Source organism: Centrocercus urophasianus, unplaced genomic scaffold, assembly GCF_019232065.1.
Source record: "Centrocercus urophasianus isolate 14NV4802_14NV808 unplaced genomic scaffold, USGS_Curo_1.0 seq_20, whole genome shotgun sequence".
Classification (NCBI taxonomy): Eukaryota; Metazoa; Chordata; class Aves; order Galliformes; family Phasianidae; genus Centrocercus; species Centrocercus urophasianus.
The window spans coordinates 13,605,735-13,627,616 of record NW_024884756.1 but is presented as its reverse complement, the minus strand read 5'-3'; the positions used below and the strand labels follow the sequence as shown (position 1 = coordinate 13,627,616).

General features: G+C 36.4%; 1 protein-coding gene across 6 annotated transcripts in view; it reads right to left on the bottom strand.

The window, feature by feature from the left end:
• PDE1A (phosphodiesterase 1A) overlaps positions 1-21,882 on the bottom strand; it is a 208,750-nt gene that overhangs the window by 54,412 nt on the left and 132,456 nt on the right. For all 6 annotated transcript variants that reach the window (XR_006169460.1, XR_006169461.1, XM_042822474.1 and 3 more), the window contains one exon: positions 5,281-5,394. Coding sequence is in view for 4 of the 6 variants with exons in the window: in XM_042822474.1 (XP_042678408.1) it covers positions 5,281-5,394 (114 nt within the window). In the remaining 2 variants the exon portion in view is untranslated. The remainder of the gene's footprint in view (positions 1-5,280; positions 5,395-21,882) is intronic.

Genomic DNA, 21,882 nt, shown 5'->3' with positions numbered 1-21,882 from the left:
CCTCCATCCCTTCCTCTCCATCCCTTCCTGATGACACGTATTATTACAACACCACTTACCCTTAATGCTCCTCTCCTCTCCTCTCCTCTCCTCTCCTCTCCTCTCTTTAGATTCCACATGACAGATACACAAGTGTGTGTCCCCATCATAAATACTTCTGTGGTGTGTTTTCAGAGGACACGTAGATGTTTGATGATGTTGTTAACTCTAACTCTTGCAAGTGGCACAGTCACTGTTTAGCGTTTTTCCCTGCTTTAAGGCTAGCAGCAGCAGAAATACTTGGTGTGTTACTGGAGCAGTGCACTGGAAATTCATTATGGTCCTAGGTGTATAGAACAGCTGCAGACACAAAGACAGGGTTTAATGACCTCCTGTTTCACTAAGTTTATGCATATCCGAATGCAAACATTTTTAAATAAGGGGTTTTTCCTCAAAAAGACTGCTGTGTTTATTTTATGGTATCATTTAAATACCTCCAGCACTTCCAGATCTCTCATGCAAACAGATGACACGTATTATTACAACACCACTTACCCTTAATGAGATTTCCTTTCCGCCTCAAGAATGTGGCAATGACTTGTATTTGTTATTTTTCCTTGATGACTCAAACAAAGATGCTGAAAGCAATTGCTAGCTATATAAAACACATCTCATTCACATATTACTGAAATATGAACTCATCTAAGTTAGAAGTTTTCAAAAGACTGAAGTCTTTTAGAAGGGTATTTTACAGTATAAAACCAGTCATATCTATGCATAGAATTGAAAAAACACAGATAAATATCTTCCTGAAATCAAGTCTATTTTGTAAAATATTAAAGCACATGAAGTGTAAAAATAAAACTTTTAATAGGAACAAAAAATTCTGACTTTATCCAGAACAACTTAAAAACATTTTCCACAGTAAGTTTAAATTTTCAGGGTTTTTGGCTTTCAAATGCTTTTTTTTTTTCTTAATTTTGTCATTTCCATCTACATTTTACTTGACTTATTTTCTTCTCACCACAAATGAAGAGCTGTGTTTACAAGGAACGGAACAGCTGTCCTCACTGGATTATCAGGCTGTATTTATTTCCTGTTCAACTCTAAAAATCCTTCTTCCACTACCTCAAGCCAAGTGTCAGGTACAAACGGAGAAAATTCTGCAAGACTTGTCAGAATTATTTATAACACCTATTGAGGAAGTCTGAACTTCTTCCACAGAGATCTGCTGAGGGGCTGGAACAGTGAGAGGTTCACTGATTATTTTTAGCTGACACTGAGCCTCCGCTCCAGTGACCAAAGTGCTAGTTTTCTTTCAAGGAAGTGTCTCGTGTGCCTTACAGTTATGCAGTACTGACAGATGCAGCAGTCCTAAAAAGTGTTTGATAAAGAAGCTTGTTAATTAACATGGGGCCACAGATAATTAAGCTCAGAGAAAAGCAGCACTTACATATACCAGACTTCTCTCCATTTCCAACTTCCCGTCAGCTCAGAATCTTTCATACAGCATACTGAAAATCACTACCCCAAATCAATTTTTCATAATTTGGGGATGCTATTTCTACTATCTGGCTAGTTCCAAAGGGGTCTGTTCTCAGAACACTGTAATTAAAACCTGCTGTGTTACCTCTCTGCCTTTTCACCAACCCAACTGCATATATTTTTAGAAAGAGCTTGTATGGATATAAGTATGTGTACTCAGTTTTTAAAAATGCTACATTATCCTCAGATCAGAGGCCACAGCAGAGAGCAACAGAACAGCAGAGAAGCAAGTAAGAGGACCTGAGGAAGGAGCTCCTTACTCAGCTAAAGGGTTGGAATTCTGTCGTCCATTTCAAGCTGATGGTTGTATGCTAAATGAAAACTTAAGGTGCTGCCAGCTTGCACATATCTGCATGTCCACATACAACTTTATAGAATTGAAAGGCCTTTCAATCAAAGTAAATCAAATCTCTCTCTGTTCACTGCTATTCCTAATCTGACTATCGAGATACTTTAGAGGGCTCTCTGTCAACTGGTATTGAGTTCTGTCTCCCAGAAAATGGGGGAGGAAGAAAACATCACAGACAGGATCCAGTTTTAGTGCCTGGTTGAAGCTGAGGTCTTCTTGGATATGTAAGCAATGCTTTAGTGAAACACAAAATATGGCTCTTTTAATGTGAGTTGAGTGCTCTGTACTGAACCTTTTGTCCTAAATCTGCAATACTTTGGACAAGGAGACATCACTGCACTTTCTATACTGTACATCAAATCGCAGAATTATTTTTTTTTTATACGGGAAAGTGTCAAAATTTAAAACAGTAGTGCAGATAATATTTTAAATATTTTACAATTTTACAATACTTTACAAAAGTGGAAACTCAGCCTGTATTCTTACCATAAATTTAACAGAAGGTCCAAACAATGCACCATTCTAAATCTGAATCTAATTGCATTAGTCCAGAGACGGAAAATAAATTCAGAAACTATAAACCAAAACAGACAATATGGAATATAAAGTACTAAACACTAAAAATAGGAGAATAAAGTTTGAAGAATTGGTTTCATTAAAGTTACTTCATTTTTAACTGTTACTCATGCCATAAGTAGCATGGGCAAGGAAAATTCCTTTACATCATAATACTTCAGAAAAATAGCTGTAGGTATGGGAGGAAATACATAATCCATATGCTTAATGTATATATAGAGAGAGAAAATAATAACAAAAATTAGTATGTCTATCAGCTCAGTTTGCAGTTGTGTTGGAGAAGTATTCAGTGAGTTACAACAAAACTAGACATCTGTCTCAGTTTTAATTAATTTCCTTTATGACTTATTATAATGAAAAATCATATTGTTACGCAAAATATGGAATGCAATTCATAAATAAGATTTCAAGCTAGATATCAGGAAAAATTTCTTCTCAGAAAGAGTGATGAGGTATTGGAATGAGCTGCTCAGAGGTGGTGAAGTCACCATCCCTAGCGGTGCTCAAGAAAAGGGTAGATGTGCAAGGAGGGACATGGCTTAGTGGGCACAGGATGAAGATTGGACATCCTGTGGTCTTCCCCAAACATAATGATTTTTTTTTGAAAACATCTGAATAATCACCATTATGAGATCATAATGCTCCTAAGGTTAAGAAAATAGCCTGAGAATGACAAAAATCTTCTAGACCACTATAAAGCTAAGTATATTTATTTTCATTTGGGCAGTTTAATAATCCTGCCGCTGAGACCTATGAGGGCAATAAACTTATTTAAAGAGTTTCTTACAGTGAAAATAATGCACCTGCTGCTGCTGAAATCTAAGCATTTTCAGGTGTACCAGATTTCTCTGCATATGAAATTTCTGTTACTTTTCTTGATACTCCCACACGGAGCTAGAAAGACTGGGTTCCTCGTTATAATGATACTATTTGTTTCAATAAAGGCCTTATTTTAGAAACAAAAATTTTTCACAGTCCTGGTGCTACTACTCAGAAAGAGCTATGAGTACTGTACCCACTTAATCACAGTGCCTGGGAGGTGCATGGAAGGAGTAATTACATCCTTGCTCCCAACTGACTGTGCAGCTATGACACAGCTCTGTGGTTGTTCATGCAAAATGCATGAAGTTCTGTTCACTGATGATTTTAGGGTATTGCACGATGCAGAGGTGAGGACCCAGATTTTCCAAAGCTTCTTGAGAACTTGAACTGTGTCAACAGAATTTACATTTAGAACTATTACTGGAAAATAAAATGTTATGCTGCTATTAGGGTAATATACGCTTAAAGAGAAGTGTGTTGATCATTTCTTTGTACATCTGCCTAAGAAATTTTATCACTTTAACTTCAAACTATTTCAAATGCACAAACCAGTCCTTGATACAATACAATACAAAGGAAGCTTGATTAACTTAAATCAATCAGCGAAACTGAAATAATTATATTCGTAGTGGTACATAAATGGAATTAACTACGACTCAGCTGCTCCGGAAGTCTCTCTTACCACAGTTCTATCGTCTTTTACAGAACTGGACAGGCATTAACTCTAAGAGCAGGACACCAGCAGAAGTGATTTTGCTAGCCCAGTCTGTATTATAATCTGGGAAAAACAGAGCATTGGTACCAAATTTGCTATTGTTTTCATCCTTCTGTTTGCAAATGTTTATGCTTTCTATTGCCTAATAGTTGATGCTCCTAATTACAAACCAGCAAGGTTTGGTGTGTGAATCACACACATTAAAGGAAAGGAAACTGGAAGAAGTTAGAGCTGCAGTTTATGCACTGTATCACATTTGCAGACTTCCAAGAAGAAAGAGAGGATGAGATAGCTAGGTCTGTGCAATAATTAGTAGATGGCAGACTTCCTAAATGTCAGAAGGGACTGAGACTAGACATAGCATGCGTGCTCCAGCAGTACTGAAGAGGGTTTGGCAGACTGTTTTACAAGAACATTCTGCTTTAAAAAAAAAAAATAAAATAAGCATGTTGAAATAAAATTGTAAATTAGCTAGTTAGCATCAATTATATTACATATCTTAAAATGTTTTCAGGAAGAACTTTTACTTAGAAGTTCCAATTTCATTGAAGTCAACCCACATTTAAGATGACTGCCATTAATACTGCCAGTAACGATAAATACAAACAAATAATTAAATACTATAAAATAAATCACAACTTTTCGTTAACTTATATGTTAGCGGCCAGATTATAATACCCTGACTCATATCTCTGAGCATTTCATTTCCAAACAGCTCATTTTTTTCGTGACATAGTCCTCAGTATGATTATCATTGTGTGACCTATGTGCGAAAGAAAATCCATCATCCATCATTCAGAAATTTCTTATGGCTTTATACTGTCAACATCTGGCAAGTGAAGGTGACAGAAACTAAGCAAATCCTCCAGATGATGGTTACACCTGATCTTTGGAATCCTAAGTGCTTTAACCTTGTCACTAAAAAATCTAAAAGCTACCCATTATTCTGATTTGCAGAGATCTTCAGTTCGTAACATTTACAACTGCATGCAAAGACTAGATTTGTAAAATGTAACTCCCAACTGCTCTTCCTTTTTTAAACTAAAAGAGGGGAGGTTTAGATTAGATATAAGGTAGAAATTCTTTACTCAGAGGGCGGTGAGACACTGGCACAGCTGCCCAGAGAATCTGTGGGTGTCCCATCTCTGGAGGCGTTCAAGGCCAAATGGAATGGGGCCCTGGGCAGTTGAGCTGGTGGGGGCAGCCCTGCCATAGCAGGGAGGCTGGAACTATGTGATCTGTGATGTCCTTTCCAACTCAAACCATTCTATGATTTTATTCATGTCAGACTCACCTGGTTTCATCAATATAAACTGCCTCCAGCACAGATGCTGCATATTCAATGTTCTTTTTTAAATCCACCACATTGATGTCACCTTTCTCCAGTTGCTTCACCAAGCATCTTAATCTGTGGAAGAAAAAATATATATATATGTGTCAGAGCATTGCTTATTTCAAATTTTAGTAACAGCTTCTCCCATCTGGAATATTGGAAGCAATGCAACAGTCACTGTGAAGAGACCTCCGATGCATTTTTTGTCTTTTTTTGTTTTTAAATCCACTTTGAGAACACACATAACATAATTGTTCACACATAATTGTCCATTCTTTACAGCTTATCAAATATGTAAAGTCCATTAAGAGTCAGAGGTCCAATAAGTCAGAGAGGACTTGCTAACTATGATCACAGGTATTTTATATTAATTTGTGACACTGCCAGTCTCCAGTTTTATTTAAACACTAAATAAAGCTTTGCAGGTTGTCATACATGGTTTTTCCCTGCTTAAAAGTTAGGTTATATTTTTAATATCCATGAACATGGACTTTCCTTCATTTTAATGACTTTATTTTTATTTTGGCCTCCAGTATATTTTTGCTGCAGAATATGAGCTAATGTGGAGCTCCACTGCTCTGTGTTTACAGAGAATTCATCATTATACCAGAAGAAAGGTGGTGCCTATGGCATTAGAAAAATCCAAATATTTTCCCAAGTGTGCTTTAACTTTTAGTTTTGAGAACATTCTTTTACATTACAAACATGGAAACACCCAAAAGAGATTTTGCAATGCATGGACTCATGCCTCTGTGGCAATAAACTTGCACAGACAAATTACTTGAACATCAGATTCCTCCTAAACTCTTTGATGAGAACACTTCTGACAGTGCTCAGTTAAACCATATGGAGAAGTCGCAGCACTGCAGAGAAATAAAAAATTATCAGTAACTCTGTAGAGCTGTGACAAAAAGGATGTTCAGACAAGTATGGATATTTTCTTCTTTCTGTGCAAATCTCTAAGCTGAAATGATTTACAGTTTTGTAACATACAAGGCAGATTCTTGTAAAGATATATTATGATTTTAACAATAAAATTATTTTAACAATCATTTATTATTTTAACAGTTTTGATGGGATAATGTTTTTATGTTATGAAATGTGAAAAAAATTGTGAAACGAGCATCTAGTTCAGAAGTCTGTTGAAATTAATTGAATTGAAAAAATTGAAATTAGTCATCTAATGCTGGCTACTTATAGAGAAAATCTATAACATGCAACACATTGTATAAATATAAGCAATACAAAATCAGTAGAAATAATGAACAGAAAAAAATAGGCAAATGAAATTATGGCAGATTTATGTTCATTTATTTTTATTAGCATATAAAATATTTGATTCAACCTAATTAAAATGTATGATTTTTTTTTTTTAAATGATGCAATGTTGGGAATAAATTTCCCACAAACTTGGAAAGTATTATTCCATCATAAAACAACCTTCATATTTTTCCTTTATATTTATTTGGAAATAAGCATAATTTTAGCTTATGGTATTGTGAAAGATCAGCTTCCTCAGTTCTTCAAAGTCTTACCTGAAATTAGTATGGAGCATAATACAAATAGGGCTCTTAGCAACCATAACCACTTGGTATCCTACACAATGCATTACGTATAAATGGAATGGGAAAATTAGAGTTGATTTTTTTCTCAGAGGGTTGAAGTGGGTGGCTGAAACACTGTGAGAAAGCATCTCCTACACAGAAACAACCTTATGCACAAGGAGGCAGTTCTAGGACTTTGTTCCCTCTCTCTCAGAGCACCTAATGACTGCAGAGGCAAATTCACTAAACAGGCTGGCAGTACTCGGTGCATGCACAGTAACTCTCCTGAGAGTTGCTTCTCAGCAGCGCATGCACCCATGCACACGGTTTCTCCTGAGCACAGACACCACTGCTACAGCTTGCCAATAATTTAACCATTTGTGCTGTTCCCTTGGTGTCAGATCAAATTTCACTTTTTGAGGTGGAAGGGTAAATTGTTTTAAAAAGGCATCATTTCACAAAGGGAGAACCAGGCTAGAATACAGCACTCATGGTTCAAAATTGCTTAAAACCCTACGATTTCCTGTAGTGTATTTTGCTCTTAACTATATGGCTCTGTTTCCTCAGGGCATAGATCAAATGACAGATATGTGGAATTATTTGTATGCTTGCAGGAGGAAAGAAAATCCAGAGGGAGTTGGAAAGCAACAAAGACCTTGCAATACCTTACTTCACAGGTCACAGTCAGCTGATGCAGTTTGCCCTGCAGCTATCATTTCTTACACTAGGAAGAATGCGGAACAAAATAAAACATCAGGAAATTTGGGAAGGTCTTCTCAGGCAACGTTAAGGGGATTCTGAAGAGGTCACAGAGACAGGAAAAGACAAAACTCATACATTTCAGTGCTGACCTGGTCACCTCACACATCCGCATTGTGTGGTTATGTTCTCAAGAATGTCTGCAGCTGACCCAATGCAGCTCTCCATAAAACCACAAGATAATATGGTTGAAGGGGATGCCTACCTGGTCCAAGCCCTTGCTTAAGGCAGAGTCATCATCCAAAGTAGATGAAACTTCGAAGTCAGATCAAATTGCAAGAGGCTTTTCCAACTGAGTTTGTGATATTCTCTAGCATGGAGATTCCACAAACTTCAACCAGTTCCAGTATTTAATCAGCCAGAGATACAGAGAGAATATTTCAATAATGAGATTGAATATTCTTTACTGAAAATGTCACTTTGATAAAAAAATAAATACATCAGTTTATAAGACAAAACAAGTGTTAAAATGCTTATAGTGCAGCATTCTGCAAGACAAAGGAATTTTTGTAAAAAGGAGAAAGAAAACTAAAAAATAGTGATTACTGCAGCTGGACAGGATTGGGTTTTGTTTGTTTTTGTGGAATTACATGTAATAAGTGAAAAAGAAACATGAGAAATACAATTGGAAAACTTGAAATGCTACTTAAAACTGGAGCTAAAATTTGTACGATCCTGCCTGTGAAATGTAAGAAAGAAATAATGAGAAAAATCTGAAGTAGCAAATAGCTGTGAAATAGAAAAATGAACTGTTTTGAGGTACAAAATAAACTGTATGCAGAGCTAACACAACACAATAGAAAGAAATAGATTCATGGAGAAAGAAACATCTTATTTCTCTCAGGACAAATAACAAGCACAGTTTAAAACTACCAGTCCCAGTTTGTAAGGGTGAGAGAAACATCTGCAAGTAATAAAGGCAGTGGGTGGAGAGCCATCTTCTGTCCTATTAGGTAAACACCACTAACAGCCATGATGCAGGAGTAAAAAACATTGCTGGACAATGCAGGCACCCTCTGCCCCCACCTGCCTTTGACAGTGAGCAGGCGCAGGGGCTGGGCTTGCTTGGCCCTCACCCTTCAGCCTCTGACACCTCTGCCCAGCAAGAATACTTGTCTGCTTTCCCAGCAACTGTCTTCATCTTCCAGGTGGGCCTCCCCACTGCCAAGCACTGCAAAGAACCAGCTTTCTAACCTACACATCTGGACTTAGCTTAAAACTGCTTTGGAAACTTTGTGCAAAATAGTTGGCTTTTGCAACAGATAAAGGGGGAGTGAAGTAAACTGTAAAGTAAACCATAAATAAACCTTGTTTCCTATTATATTTTGAAGATAATTTAAGTCACTGTTGAGGGATGGACAGTGAATACATTGATATTATTTTAAAATAAAATATTAATAATAATATTCTAAAAATGCTTATGCTAATTTCAGAGAAAAGAAGGTATTTGTATTAATATTTAGTAATCACAATGTAATTTTAAAATGGTGTGTATTGTTTAAGTTAAGTACAACTACAACTAATAAATTGTTATGTTTCATGAACTGGTTGAGAAAATCCTTGCTGTGTGCCAAATGTATTAATTACTTGAAAAGATGATGAGTAAGTCCTGACAATGTGTAAAAAAGACTGAGGACAGAACCAACACTTTCCTGTAAACTGCAATTTCATATTTTGTTTGGACAACTTAATACTGACTAAGAAGATTAACTTGATTGTAATTACTGTTATATGAGTGATTCAACCCTCTAAATGAACATTATAAACTAAAAATGGACAGGTACGTAATATGAAATTAAAAGTAAGGTGAAGGATAGTAACCATTTTCTGACAATCCAATTAGTTCATATAATCACAGAATCATAGGGATTGGAAGGGACCTCAAGAGATCACAGAATTGCAGGGGTTGAAAGTGACCTCCAGAGATCACTGAGTCCAGTCCTCTGCTAAAGCACATACCCTGCGATAGGTCACACAGGAAGGCTTCCAAATGGGTTTTGAATATCTCCATAGAAAGAGACTCCACATCCTCTCTGGGCATCCTGTTCCAGTGCTCCATCACCCTTACCATAAAGAAGTTCTTACACATGTTAGTACAGAATTTCCTACATTCCAGTTTTAGGGCATCACTTCTCATCCTATCACTACAAACCACTGAGAAGAGCCTGGCCTCATCCATTTGCATCCATCTCTCTTCAGATGTTTATAAACATTTATCAGATCCCCTCTCAATCTTTTCCTCCCCAGGCTGAACAGATCCAGGTTAGTCAACCTTTCCGCATGTGGGAGATGCTCTGGGCCCTTAATCATCTTTGTGGCCCTCTGCTAGACTCTGTCTAGGTGATTGTTGTCTTTTAAGAATTGGGGAGCCCAGAACTGGACAAAGTAGCCAGGGCAGATCAGAGGGGAATCAACCTGCTGGCCACTCTCTTTTCAATGCACCTCAGGATACCACTGGCCTTTTTGGCCACCAGGCGCATGGTGGCTGATGACTCACGGCCAACCTGTTGTCTACCAACAGATCTCCAGGATCTCTGGGTCCTTCTCCACAGAACTCATCTCCAGCAGGTCATCCCCTAACCTGTACTGATGCGTGTGGTAATTCCTCCCAAGGTGCAAGACTCTACACTTGCTCTTGTTAAATCTCATCAGGTTCTTCCTTGCCCAACTCTGCAGTCTGTCCAGGTCTTGTTGGATGGTAGCACAGCCTTTTAGCATGTTGCCAATCTTCCCAGCTTTGTATCATCAGCAAATTTGCTGATGATGGAGCCCATCCCTTCATTCAGGTCACTGATGAAGACGTTGAACAAGACCAGACCCAGCACCAACCCCTGTGGAGCATCACAAGTTACAGGGCATCTATATCTAAATAATCCACTTATTTCAATGAATACTTTATATAATCATATAGATCAGAAATAAAAAAGAAGTTGTAATAATAGGCATAAATTATGTACAAAGTTCACGCTCTCGCTTCTTCAAGTCAAAAATCAAAATAACATAACGATTGTTAGAAACCTTTTAGTGGGATGGCAAGGCTATAATTCCCTTTCTGCATGTTTTCTATAGGAAAAAAGATAAATACCATCTATGAAACAACAAAATTGCAGATACAGTTGTAATATTTTTAATACATGGTTATGAAAAACTAGATCATTAGAATGGATGAGAGGAAATAGGAAAATATTCAAAATATGCTAATAAAGGTTCAGGAGCAATCCCTTTGGTTAGCAGGTCTTGTTTCCCCACTCCCACCTGCCATTACAATATAGACAGTAGAGTGGCTTCAAAAGAACTAGCCATTACTTCAAGACTTTTTACACAAAGGAAAATACATTGACACAAGGACACTTTGCCAGTCAAGGCAACAGGTCAATAATGGGCAAGGATTAGAATGGATAGCTCCTTATCTGGATCTTGATGTACATTTCATTCCTCTGAAAACAAAACAATGCAGTTATCTAATATTCCTTCTGTTTAGAGGTGCTGTGTCTCTAAATTCTGATTCAGAGAACTGCAAGAAAGATATATCACACTTCTGGTGCTGCAAATGTGTTTAATGGAACAACTTCTCAGTCACTCCTGTGTCTGAGCCTATGCACAGGAAGCCTTGCGGTTGCTAAGGGTTTCACGAATCACAATTCATTTTGTGATTATTTTAAGCACTATGAGTGGTACACACTGATCTGTAATTATGATTCAGTCATTGGAAAATAAATATTGAATCTGCTGGTAATTCAGCCAACATTTTTATATAGTAAAACTTCATTCCCATATTGAAGAATTAAAATAGAAATTCTGCAGCTATATAGCACACACTTTCTTAATGAAAAAAACCTACATTTTTATGATGATAGTCATCTTGGCTGTTTAAATATTGATCGTATTTACGCAAGATGAAGTGGTTTACTTCAGGCAGGCATTTTACATCAGGCTTCAATTCATTTTAACTTACTCTATATGTTTTCATAGTATTAAAACTGTAATGCTGTGTAAATATTGCCATTTGGGTCTCATTTAGTATCAAGGTCAAGTGTGTTTAAAGGATTAATCAAAATTTAGTCAAAATTCCCAAGTTTTCTTTAGCATCTAGCTGAAATTTCTCAAAGCCAAAGAGTCTTACGTGATTTCCACCTGAAATCACAAACCGGTCCAAGCTCTGTAAAAGCATTTTTTAATTTTTGCCTAACTCACTCTCAGCAAACCTGATCAAACGTTGCAAGTGCCTGGAACGCTTCAGTAATGCTAAATGTCTCCTGTTCACAGCTCTGTAACCTTTCACTATAATCATAATCACCACCAGCTGCCCTGGAGAGAAGCCCCAGAGGAGGAGGCTTATCTGGGATCCTGTTGTGTGTTCTTCCCTGCTGTGTTTGTGTCTGTCTTGTCTCTGTCCCTGGCACTGCCCATCATTCCCCAAAAGTAACTTTCACCATTAGAGACTATGTGAATCTGCCCTGGCTGCATTTGTACATTCCATAGATGAAGAATATAACCTATTTCAGAGAAGCTTTAAGCATCTTTCAAACACTTCTCTCTCACTTTCACCAATGAATCATCATTAATGTTAATTCAGTTCCCCTCTTCAACAGCTTTCCAGATTGAAGCTTAATGAAAATATCTTAAAATAACTTAATATGTACACACATTTAAGTATTTTTTGTCTTCTGTTAGATCCAACTAGTATCCAACAAGTCTCTTCCTACTCTAAATTCTATGAGTATATTTATGAGCTCAGTTCCACTTCCATTATCTCATATTTCTATTTCACATTCAATCCATGAAATCAAAGACAAATATGCATGTTCTATAGGATTTGTAAACTGCAAATTATCCTTTGGATGGCTTTTGATAAATCTTTATATTTGACTGAAGATTGGCATTTGATCTATAAGATTCCCCTGAATTGTATATACGCTAGATAGAGTGCTAGCTAAAGCTGCTTAATCTTGAAATTGCCAAACACATGAACAGTCTGCATGCCTGAAAGTCTTCATCATAATCTAGCTAAATTCATTATCAAGAACAAGCTGGGAAATCAAATGTAAACTCATCACCTGCCAAAAATCATGCTTGAAAATGATGGAAGGCTTTCAGCAAGTCTTACTTGTTGAAGTTAATGTGATAATCTCACAGAAGCACATATCCCTTATTCCCTGTAGACATTTTAAAAGCTTTATTTTTGCTGCAAACAGCAGCTTTAAGCACAGTGACCAAAGAAGCTGCTAAAAGACAGAAGTTAAGCCTCCAAATCTTCCTAAGCACTTCACTGCATTCTTTTTAATAATAATTTCATGGCAGGAGAAAGATATTTCCAAATAGATTATCTCACAGAGATGTCCCTCCCATGACATTTGTGTGTAGGCTCTACATTCCAGCATAGAATTTGTATCCAAAACCTCTGGACCACTGGAAATTCTCAAAGTAGTGCAGACCTGGTAGAGATCACTGACTGTGCCTCAAAGGAACTCAATTATCCTTGTCTCACAGCAGCTCTTCATGGCCAATGCATCTCATGTACTTGGAAGACAGATGATGACCTATTTCTGACCCATGGATGGTCAGTCATAGGACAGAATGCATCTGCTGTTTTTACAGTTCTTGCTAGAAAGTATTTCTCCATTTCCTATCTGCTACAAAGTACTGCTAGAACCTGTAACTTGCTTTAGTTACTCTCAAAACTCATAGACAAAATAGATTAGTCATTAGATGGGACATAAGGAAGAAGTTTTTGCAATAAGGGTGGTGAGGCAAAGCACAGGATACCCGGGGTCCCCAGAGATGTGGTGGATGCCCAGTCCTTGGACACATTCAAGATCAGGCTGGATGGTGCTCTGGGCACCTGATTGAGATGTAGATGACTCTGTTCACTGTAGGGACTGTCGGAGTACATGACCTTCACGCATCCCTTCCAACTCAAATGGTTCTGTGATTCTGTCATTCTATGAAATAGTATCTCTTCATGCAGTGTTATCATCTTATCAAATGTCACACAAAATTATAAAGGTTTGATCTCTCATTACTTTCTTTTATTCTGTCTTCTCATTCACCCTGAAGCCATTAGCACAGAGGGGATGGTGCCCCCATGCTGAACCAACATGCTGAAAATTTCTTTCATTGCTGAGGTTCAGAAAAACTAGGCTGAGGACTGTTGATGCTCATCCTCAAAAAAAAGCATGAAAAGAGGTAGAGAGTCCTTCCAGAAACATTATGAACACAAGCTGTCATGTAAAAAGTCAGTTGATGTTCTTCCATTTAAGACCACGTTGACTAGAATCGGTAACCTTTTACTGAAAATATTTGCTAGATTACTACTAAGAAAATACATAGCTGTGCCTGTAAAGGCTTCTAAAAGGCCAATTTCTCTAATTGTTAAAGGCAGAAGATTGTTGTTTCATTTAGGAGTCCCATATAATGAGACTTAAGAAGTACCAGAATACAAAGGTTATACTTCCAATATATAAAGTAATAATGTCTTCCAGACAGGATGACAGTTGATTTCTTTTGAATTCTGTTTATAAAGTATATCAGGAGGAACAAAGCACAGATCTCTAGTTATTGGAAAATAAAATATTTGTATTTTTTACTCTTCAAAATTCATTTAAAACTTTAACGGACTATTGAATAAAGTTTCAAATCATGTAAGAGTCACTCTAATTTGCCTAAAGTGTTGAAGAAAAAATACCAGCTCTTTAATACAAATGTCTTTTTACTGAATAATTAACAGCTTCAACACATCTATTTCCAATAAAAAGATTTTTTTCATTCAAAAGACAAAGCAAGACATAAAATGCCTTAGCACAACAGCTATAGTAATTACAGTACAATCTTGCTGTAAAATCATTACCATCTCAGTAATTCTGAAGAAAGGATAAAGTACATGTAATGCATATAACAATGTAAAAAATATGAATAAGGGTTTTATTTAGAATTGCAATGCTGTAATTAAAATGAAGAAAAGAAAAATTGTACGAGATGATAGAATCCAGCACTCTATGTAAAGTGTAAAATTGACTTCTGTAATTTGGAATTGTTAAGAATAAATGTTCTGTTGAAGAATTGCCAAATCAAAGTACTTCAAAGTAGATCTTGGTAATGAGAAGTAGAACATTAGAAAAGCTTAAACACACTTGAGAACTGTATAAACGTTTAAAAGAGAAAAGAATCAAGCAGACAAAGCGTCCTTTATATTCTTTGAGGGGGATGAAACATGATATGACCATTCCTACGCATGTGAGCTTCATCTAGGTTTTATCTACTTGAGAAAATAAATTTGAATTAAGGTCAGGTGTGAAACTGAAATTTAGTATCTATCCTTGAAATGCTTCACCTTGAGTACTTCAGAATGATAGAGCTAAACATAAACACGTCCCTGGAACTCATCAAGAAGAATATTTCCCAAAAGGTTATTTTTGAGCAATATCACTTTCAACCCATTATCCAGCATATGGGCTATATTCATACTGTCTTTAGTTCAGCAAACAGTTGTGACAAGAATTGTGGCAAGCCAAATAAGAAATAGTTTGTAGTGAATGCCTTGCCTAGAGCAGCCATATTTTCTCAGCCTGGGAAGTTCCTGATGCTTCCATATACAAGGCCCAGGCTTTGTAGATCCAGTAAGGTAAAAGTGGATTAAAGCTGGTGCTGAGGCTTCAGATGCTAGTGTTCCTTTGCCTTAATTCATGTTACTCATAGCAGCCTCCCCTATTCCTTCTGCTCTCACCTGATCATATTTAATAAAAACAGACTAATACACTGTGCGAAATTGTGCAGACTGTAGCAAACTGCAGCATAGCGCTTATATACAGGACATCAAAATGGCAGAGGCCACTATCCTTGTCATAGAATTGCCTAGATTTTTCTCTACCGCATCTAAGAAATTTTCAAAAGTAGCTTTTAATAATATAAAATTCTGTTCTTAATTTCTGTGCACTTCTAGGATTCCGAAATCAAAATCTGATTTTTTCAGAGTGATAATAGTACAACATCCTTAACTATACCTCTCCAGGGAAGTGAGACTTGAAGGCGTCAACTCCCTTATGGTCATGAGAACCTCTAAGTGCTCCATTTTTCAGTCCTACTAAATGAATCACTGTCCTTCAGTCTCTGTGCAAAGCCATGACATTCCTTCCAAGAACCTGGTTACGATTAAATTTTGAAACTGAAAACCAATTAAGTTCTTGAGTCTATGAAGTAAGTGTTTATCTACGTACTTACTAGGGATTTAGAAAAAGCCTATGTGTATAAGAAAAAGCAAACATGACTTGAAATAAAAATGGACAGTAAAACAGTTTGCTAGAAAAATTTATAAAATCTAATTACATACTGTGATTTGTCTGACATTCCTAAACAATACATTGCAGTGGTTTCCATTGTATTTCAGATCCTCCTATCTTTATATTGGAATGATCATTTTTTAAATTATTCACTTTAATCTAAAATAAGACTACTCAAAGAAGTAAGCCTCTGTTCTGCTCAAAAAAAGCAAGTCAGCTGTTATACTCTTGTAACCAGTCCCAGGCCTTGATCATGAGATAGTGTTCACCTGAGTGACAACCAGAAGTACTATAGTAGAAGTAGAAGGACTACAGCAAAGCATGAAGGAGTTACATTTTGTAAATTGATGGAAATAACAAAGTGCCTGGTTCTGTAGTCTGCTATCACTATATTACTTTCTCCTCCAGATATCTACATCATTCTTGTTCAGGCTGGAAAAAAGCAAATCTCTGGGGCAAATCTCACTGAGGCCTTTCAGTGATGTGATTGTGTACAACACAGGACATTCTTGAATGAACAGTGTTCAAAACAAAAAAAAAAAAAAAAAAGAGCGATACTAAAGAGCGATTCATTTTTGCTGTATGTGGTTCTACAAATGTGAACTGGTCAAGAAAACCATGAAAAAAAGAGCTAAATTTTAACTCAATTAGTGTTTACAGCCTACCTGACTGTGATGAAAAGTGTACGTAACATTTTACTGCTAGTTGTACAGGTTGAAAATAATCTCATTAAAATGGAAATTCACTGCAGAAAAAAGGGTTAGCCTTTTATGGGGAGGCAACCATAGGTCATCAAAGAACAGTAACTGCATATGTGCCTAGATGCTTTAATACAGTGCTCAGTTCCTTGGTTGTCTATCTGTTATGCAATGTTCAGTAACACCTGATTTGACTGTACTCAAGTGTGCACTGTAAGTCCAAATTTTCTGTGGCTTTGGGATTTTCATAATGCTGTATTTTGTATTTATTTTGGACTACATATTTTATTTTAAGAAATAGTAAGATTATGACTTAAGTGATTTGTGAGTTGACCCAAGGATTCAGGGATGCAATTTGGAAAAAAGAATGAGAGGTTTCCGTGTTAGCATTGGCCACGTTTTCATTTTCTGCAATGATAATCACCAAAAGATAGAGAAAGAGATTTTAAAAAAAAAAACACATCTGTTTCCATTGTATACCTCAAAAATTACGGAAAAGCAAAAAGATCTCAAAACACCCAACTGGAAGGTGGATATCTATACATATGCTCCAGTTTGTTAACACCTGCATTGACAACTGCACTGTCCTTAAGGCTGGTGGATAAAAATCACGTAATAAAGAGACTTAAGCCTAGTTCTTAAACATTTAAGGCAAAAGGATCTGCTTCCTTTTTAGGAAACCTGTGCTGAAATACCTGATAGATTAATTGAGAGCATGCAGAAAAGCCAGATTAAAGCCCTTCTCTGTCATAGACTGGCAAGAAATATGAACGAAATGTGAAGAAGCCAGAGTGTAGACAATGACATTCAATATAGTAACTGAAGTTAGCAAAAATACGTATTTTTATGAAGAAATTTGCCCTACCCCCACAATAACATGAAGAGTGCCAGAACAAATAACAGATAAAAAAAGTGGTCCGTGATATAACTTTTGGAAGAATAGAGAATTATTCTCCTATTAATCCTCTCTTTTTATTATGTTTTAAATTTGCTGTCTGACAAATGTGCTTCTAACCTGCATAGATCAACATATATTTTAAAATACTGCCAGTATTCTGCAGTTGGATACACGGTAATGCATTTTACATGAAAAAGAAATGAAACTAAAATTAATATAATAATTTCCCTGCAGTAGATCCTGGATCAGGTATTAAAGAAAAGCACTTGTATTACTGTGAGTCAGATTGAATGTGAAGTTAATCCATGGAGTAATTTAAAGTATATTTTTCCCTAAAAGATTTCTATTCTAGTTTTCAAAATGCACTGGTATGTAAGTACTTGTTTTAGCTTTTCATTTACTATGATTACTATTTTGAGGCCATACCAGCTGCATTTTGTTCAAATTTTAATCCAGAATAGTTTATCTCAGACTCTATGATTGAATACCGAAGTTCAGACAGGAACAACATTAAATGAACAAACACAGAACAGTGGAATAAGATATTCCTTTGGTACAAAGTAATCAACCTTTTCAAAACTTACCTCACTAAATAACAACTCCAGAAAAATCATTAATCAGAAGAAGATACAAACCATTTTCTGATAATAGAATTGGAGACGTTTACTCATCCAGAGCTATTTAGCTAGATTCTGATACACTTAAAAAAAAAAAAAAGAGTTTGGCACCTCAACCACAAACATGATTACAGAAATGACATAAAAATGTACTAAACTTTCACGACTTCTTTAATGCTCTCTAGCTGTCTGACATAGATCTCAATTATTTTTGCAGTAAGAGGAATTAATTAATTCCTCTCAGAGGAAGAATATTTCTACATGCAAATATATATCTGAATATCTGATATATATCTGAATATAAATCAAAGTGAGCCCCAAAATCTGACAACACTAAACATAACAATGGGAATACTTTTTCTTTGAGGAGGATTTGAGAGTGCTACCCCTATGGCTTACCATCTGTGGTTTCAACCATTCTGTCACTTTTAGGATGAAAATGCAGGCCACAGTTCTTTTTCATCACACATTAACCTCACAACTCTAGCTGCACTATGCACTTGACCTTTTTCTTTCAGAAGCCCATAAAAGCTGCTGAGTAAAGCCATTCAGATTCATTTGAAACATCAATACTCTCATCGATTTAGCCCCAAAATGCATAAAAATGAGCACAAAGATTACAGCAATAAGGTTTATTTTCTCCTGCTTTTCCATTACTCTTTCCACTCAATTCATTTGCAGGGCTCTCCAGAAGCATTTCAGTCTTATGAAATGTTACACATAATATTGGATTGAAGTAGTAAACCTGTAGTACATCTTCTTTTCTTTCCAGACCTAGCTCACAAAGAATTTGAAAATGAATCCTTTGGAAAGCCCCAGCAGGAGCAGAGCTGTGCTGGTGCCCTGCAGAGCCAAAGCAGCAGCCAGCTGAGTGAAGTAACTTTGGTGTCAGCAGGTGGGACTGGGTAGCTCTCCCACATAGGGCAGAAGGATTCACCATACCAGTACTTCCCAAACAGCGCAAGTACCAAACTGTCTCATGCTGTATCCACCAACACATCCAGATTATTGCAACTCACTGACAACAGTCATTCACTTAGTCTCAGCTGCTCTTCCTGCATACTAGGATCCAATTTGCTCAGGATGGTTTCTGATACAGCCTCTTTAGAGCTGCAAATTATAAAACGCATACGGCAGAATGATCTTTAACTGGCTTGAAATATTCCAAGAGGAAAAAAAAATATTTACTTGATTTTCAAAACCTTTTATGAACACTATTTAACTTCACCAAATTTCCACCAGACATGGGCTTAGAAATTATGCCTTAAATGATGAAATTTTGATGTATTTTAAACAATCCAAAACGTCCTTTCTTTGACAGTGCTGGAATAAATACTACCTTAAGCATCACTAATTTTTTCAGTTGCATCCCTTATAATGCTGTAAATTTAATACATCTTAGTCCTAGGTCTGCTTTGGAAATTATAATTTTTTTTTTCCTGCAGAATTGCTCCAGTATTTTCTTGTGATGAATAATGCAGTTTTTGAGCTGCCTTTGAGTCTTGTCAGCACTTCCCAATCCCACATTTGTAAAACTGTGGAACTTTTCCAAAACATATTGTCTCATAAATCTTCTTTAACCAGAAAAATCTTGAAACCGTATTTTGCAGACCTACATCAGTGAATGAACATGGAAACTTTTCTTTTACAAATAGGATTATAGGAGCCCCATAAAACTCAGTTAAGAGGTTTTTCAGACCTTGCAGAGATTTTAAAAGAAACTAAGATAAATACATAATGAAAATCCTATTCACAATGTCTACAGAAACTCTCTTCAGAGGACCTGTCATTGCATTTAACTATCTGCTCATAATTATTAAAAAGATAAACACTGTTGTAAGATGGATTCATTTTAATGCCTTGCCTCTCCTAGTGAAAATATATCCCTGCAGCTTCTCTGCTGTTGGATCAGACAGCATAATTGTGTGATCTAACAGATCATTTATCAGTGTCCTCCTACAGAAACTGGCTGTTTTTATGTAGCTGCTAGATTTAGCAGTCATTCTGAAAATTAAAAGGAGAATGTTTTACTTTGTGGCAAGCACAGCAAGTCAACAAGTTACAGTGGTTCTCCTAAGGTTGCATATTCTATTCTAAATCCAGATCTGACAATCTCAATATTTAGCTTTTATACTTAATGCCATGGCACTTCACACATAGTAAACACAAGAACTTTCATATGATTCAGAAATAACTAATTTTTTGTGAAAAAGTTGTTTTTGTTATTTATCAAGTAGACCATAAGTATGGATCTTTTTCTCAAGCAAAATGTCACTGAAAATGATACAGTATAAGAAGTGCTTTTGGTTTAGAATAATTAGCATTTCCATACGAAAAGCAAGCCTGTATTTTGTCAAAAACTTCTTATCAGTAAAATACTGAGCAGTGGAAGCATTTTGCAGTCACTCTGCATTTTTCTGCACGTTCAACTGGTACAGGACAGAACAGCTTTATGTCCTCAGCAGTTCACTCTCATGCACCAGCCGCTGGGCCATCTGATAAGGACTGTTCTGCTCCTCTAAATCAGTACGCACATTAGGACCTTTGCTTAGCTGACGTAAGTATTTATCGGCCAATTCCAGACCGTCTGTTTTATCAGGGGAACTCTCAGCAGTCCAACAACAAACAGCCTGGTTTCAGTTCCCAGTCTTCATGATTTTATGTTCCATTTTGCTCATGACCGCTCAGACTAGGACAGCAGGATGGGGTAGGAGCCACGATTTCCCACTATGAAAATGAGCATCTTAATTTACAATTCCATACTTCTTTCATGTGCGCACAGAAGGAAATTGACTGCATTTTTTTTCCAGAAAGGAGCAGGTGGCAAAGTGGAGGCTAAAAATTCACGAGGGAAATAAATGAACCTATTAAGTTCCCATCCATGTTCATTTTAACTAAATTAAATTTTCTCCTATAACCAATAATAAATTATTAACAGCATGATTGTAAATGGCTGTGGAAGTGTTGTCAGCTCCAGCAAAACGTGCCAAATTCTTCATTTTAGACTAAGACCACTTCATATTCACGCACAAATATACATTTGTGACTATATTACCTAAGCTAATTTCCAGTAGAACAAAGCAAAAACATCCATTTCCATCAATGGAATCAAGACTGAATCTCATGATCCAGTTGAATCAGTGGAGCCAGACAGACTGGACATGTAACTGTCACCCTCTAGAAGAGCAGGAAATGCATCTTGTGGAAAAGTATCTGATCAAATTTTTTGCTCACCCCAAAAGATTTGGGTTTCCATATGCTAAACTTTTTGCCAGAACAGCAATAGTTAGAAGGTTTTGATCATGTACCACTAATGTATGTCTAGTTGACAAATTTTCATGATAGGCATATGGGATGGATTGAAAAAGATAAAGGTTCTGGAAAACTGAAGTGCATCTTATCTACTATGCAGAAAAGTTCTAAATTTCCTAAAGGCACAATGTAGATTTTTCTTCTTGTTCTGTTCCGTCACTTTTGACAGAATGATAGGAAATTTTAGCTTCAGTTCTTTGTCTCTAGAGAGACACATATGAACTGAAAATATCTACAAATGCCAAAAAGAAGCAATCTATTAAACTGCTTGAAGAACCATAACTGGTGTAACACCAAAAGATTCACCGAACTTTCACCTGCTTATCAATACATATAACTGTCCATCAATGCCTGCTGGAGAGAGATGTCATGGAGTTGAAAATGTGCAGGACCTGTTGAGGCAAAAAAAAAAAAACAAAAAAACAAAAAAAAAAAAAAAAAAAAAAAAAAAAAAAAAAA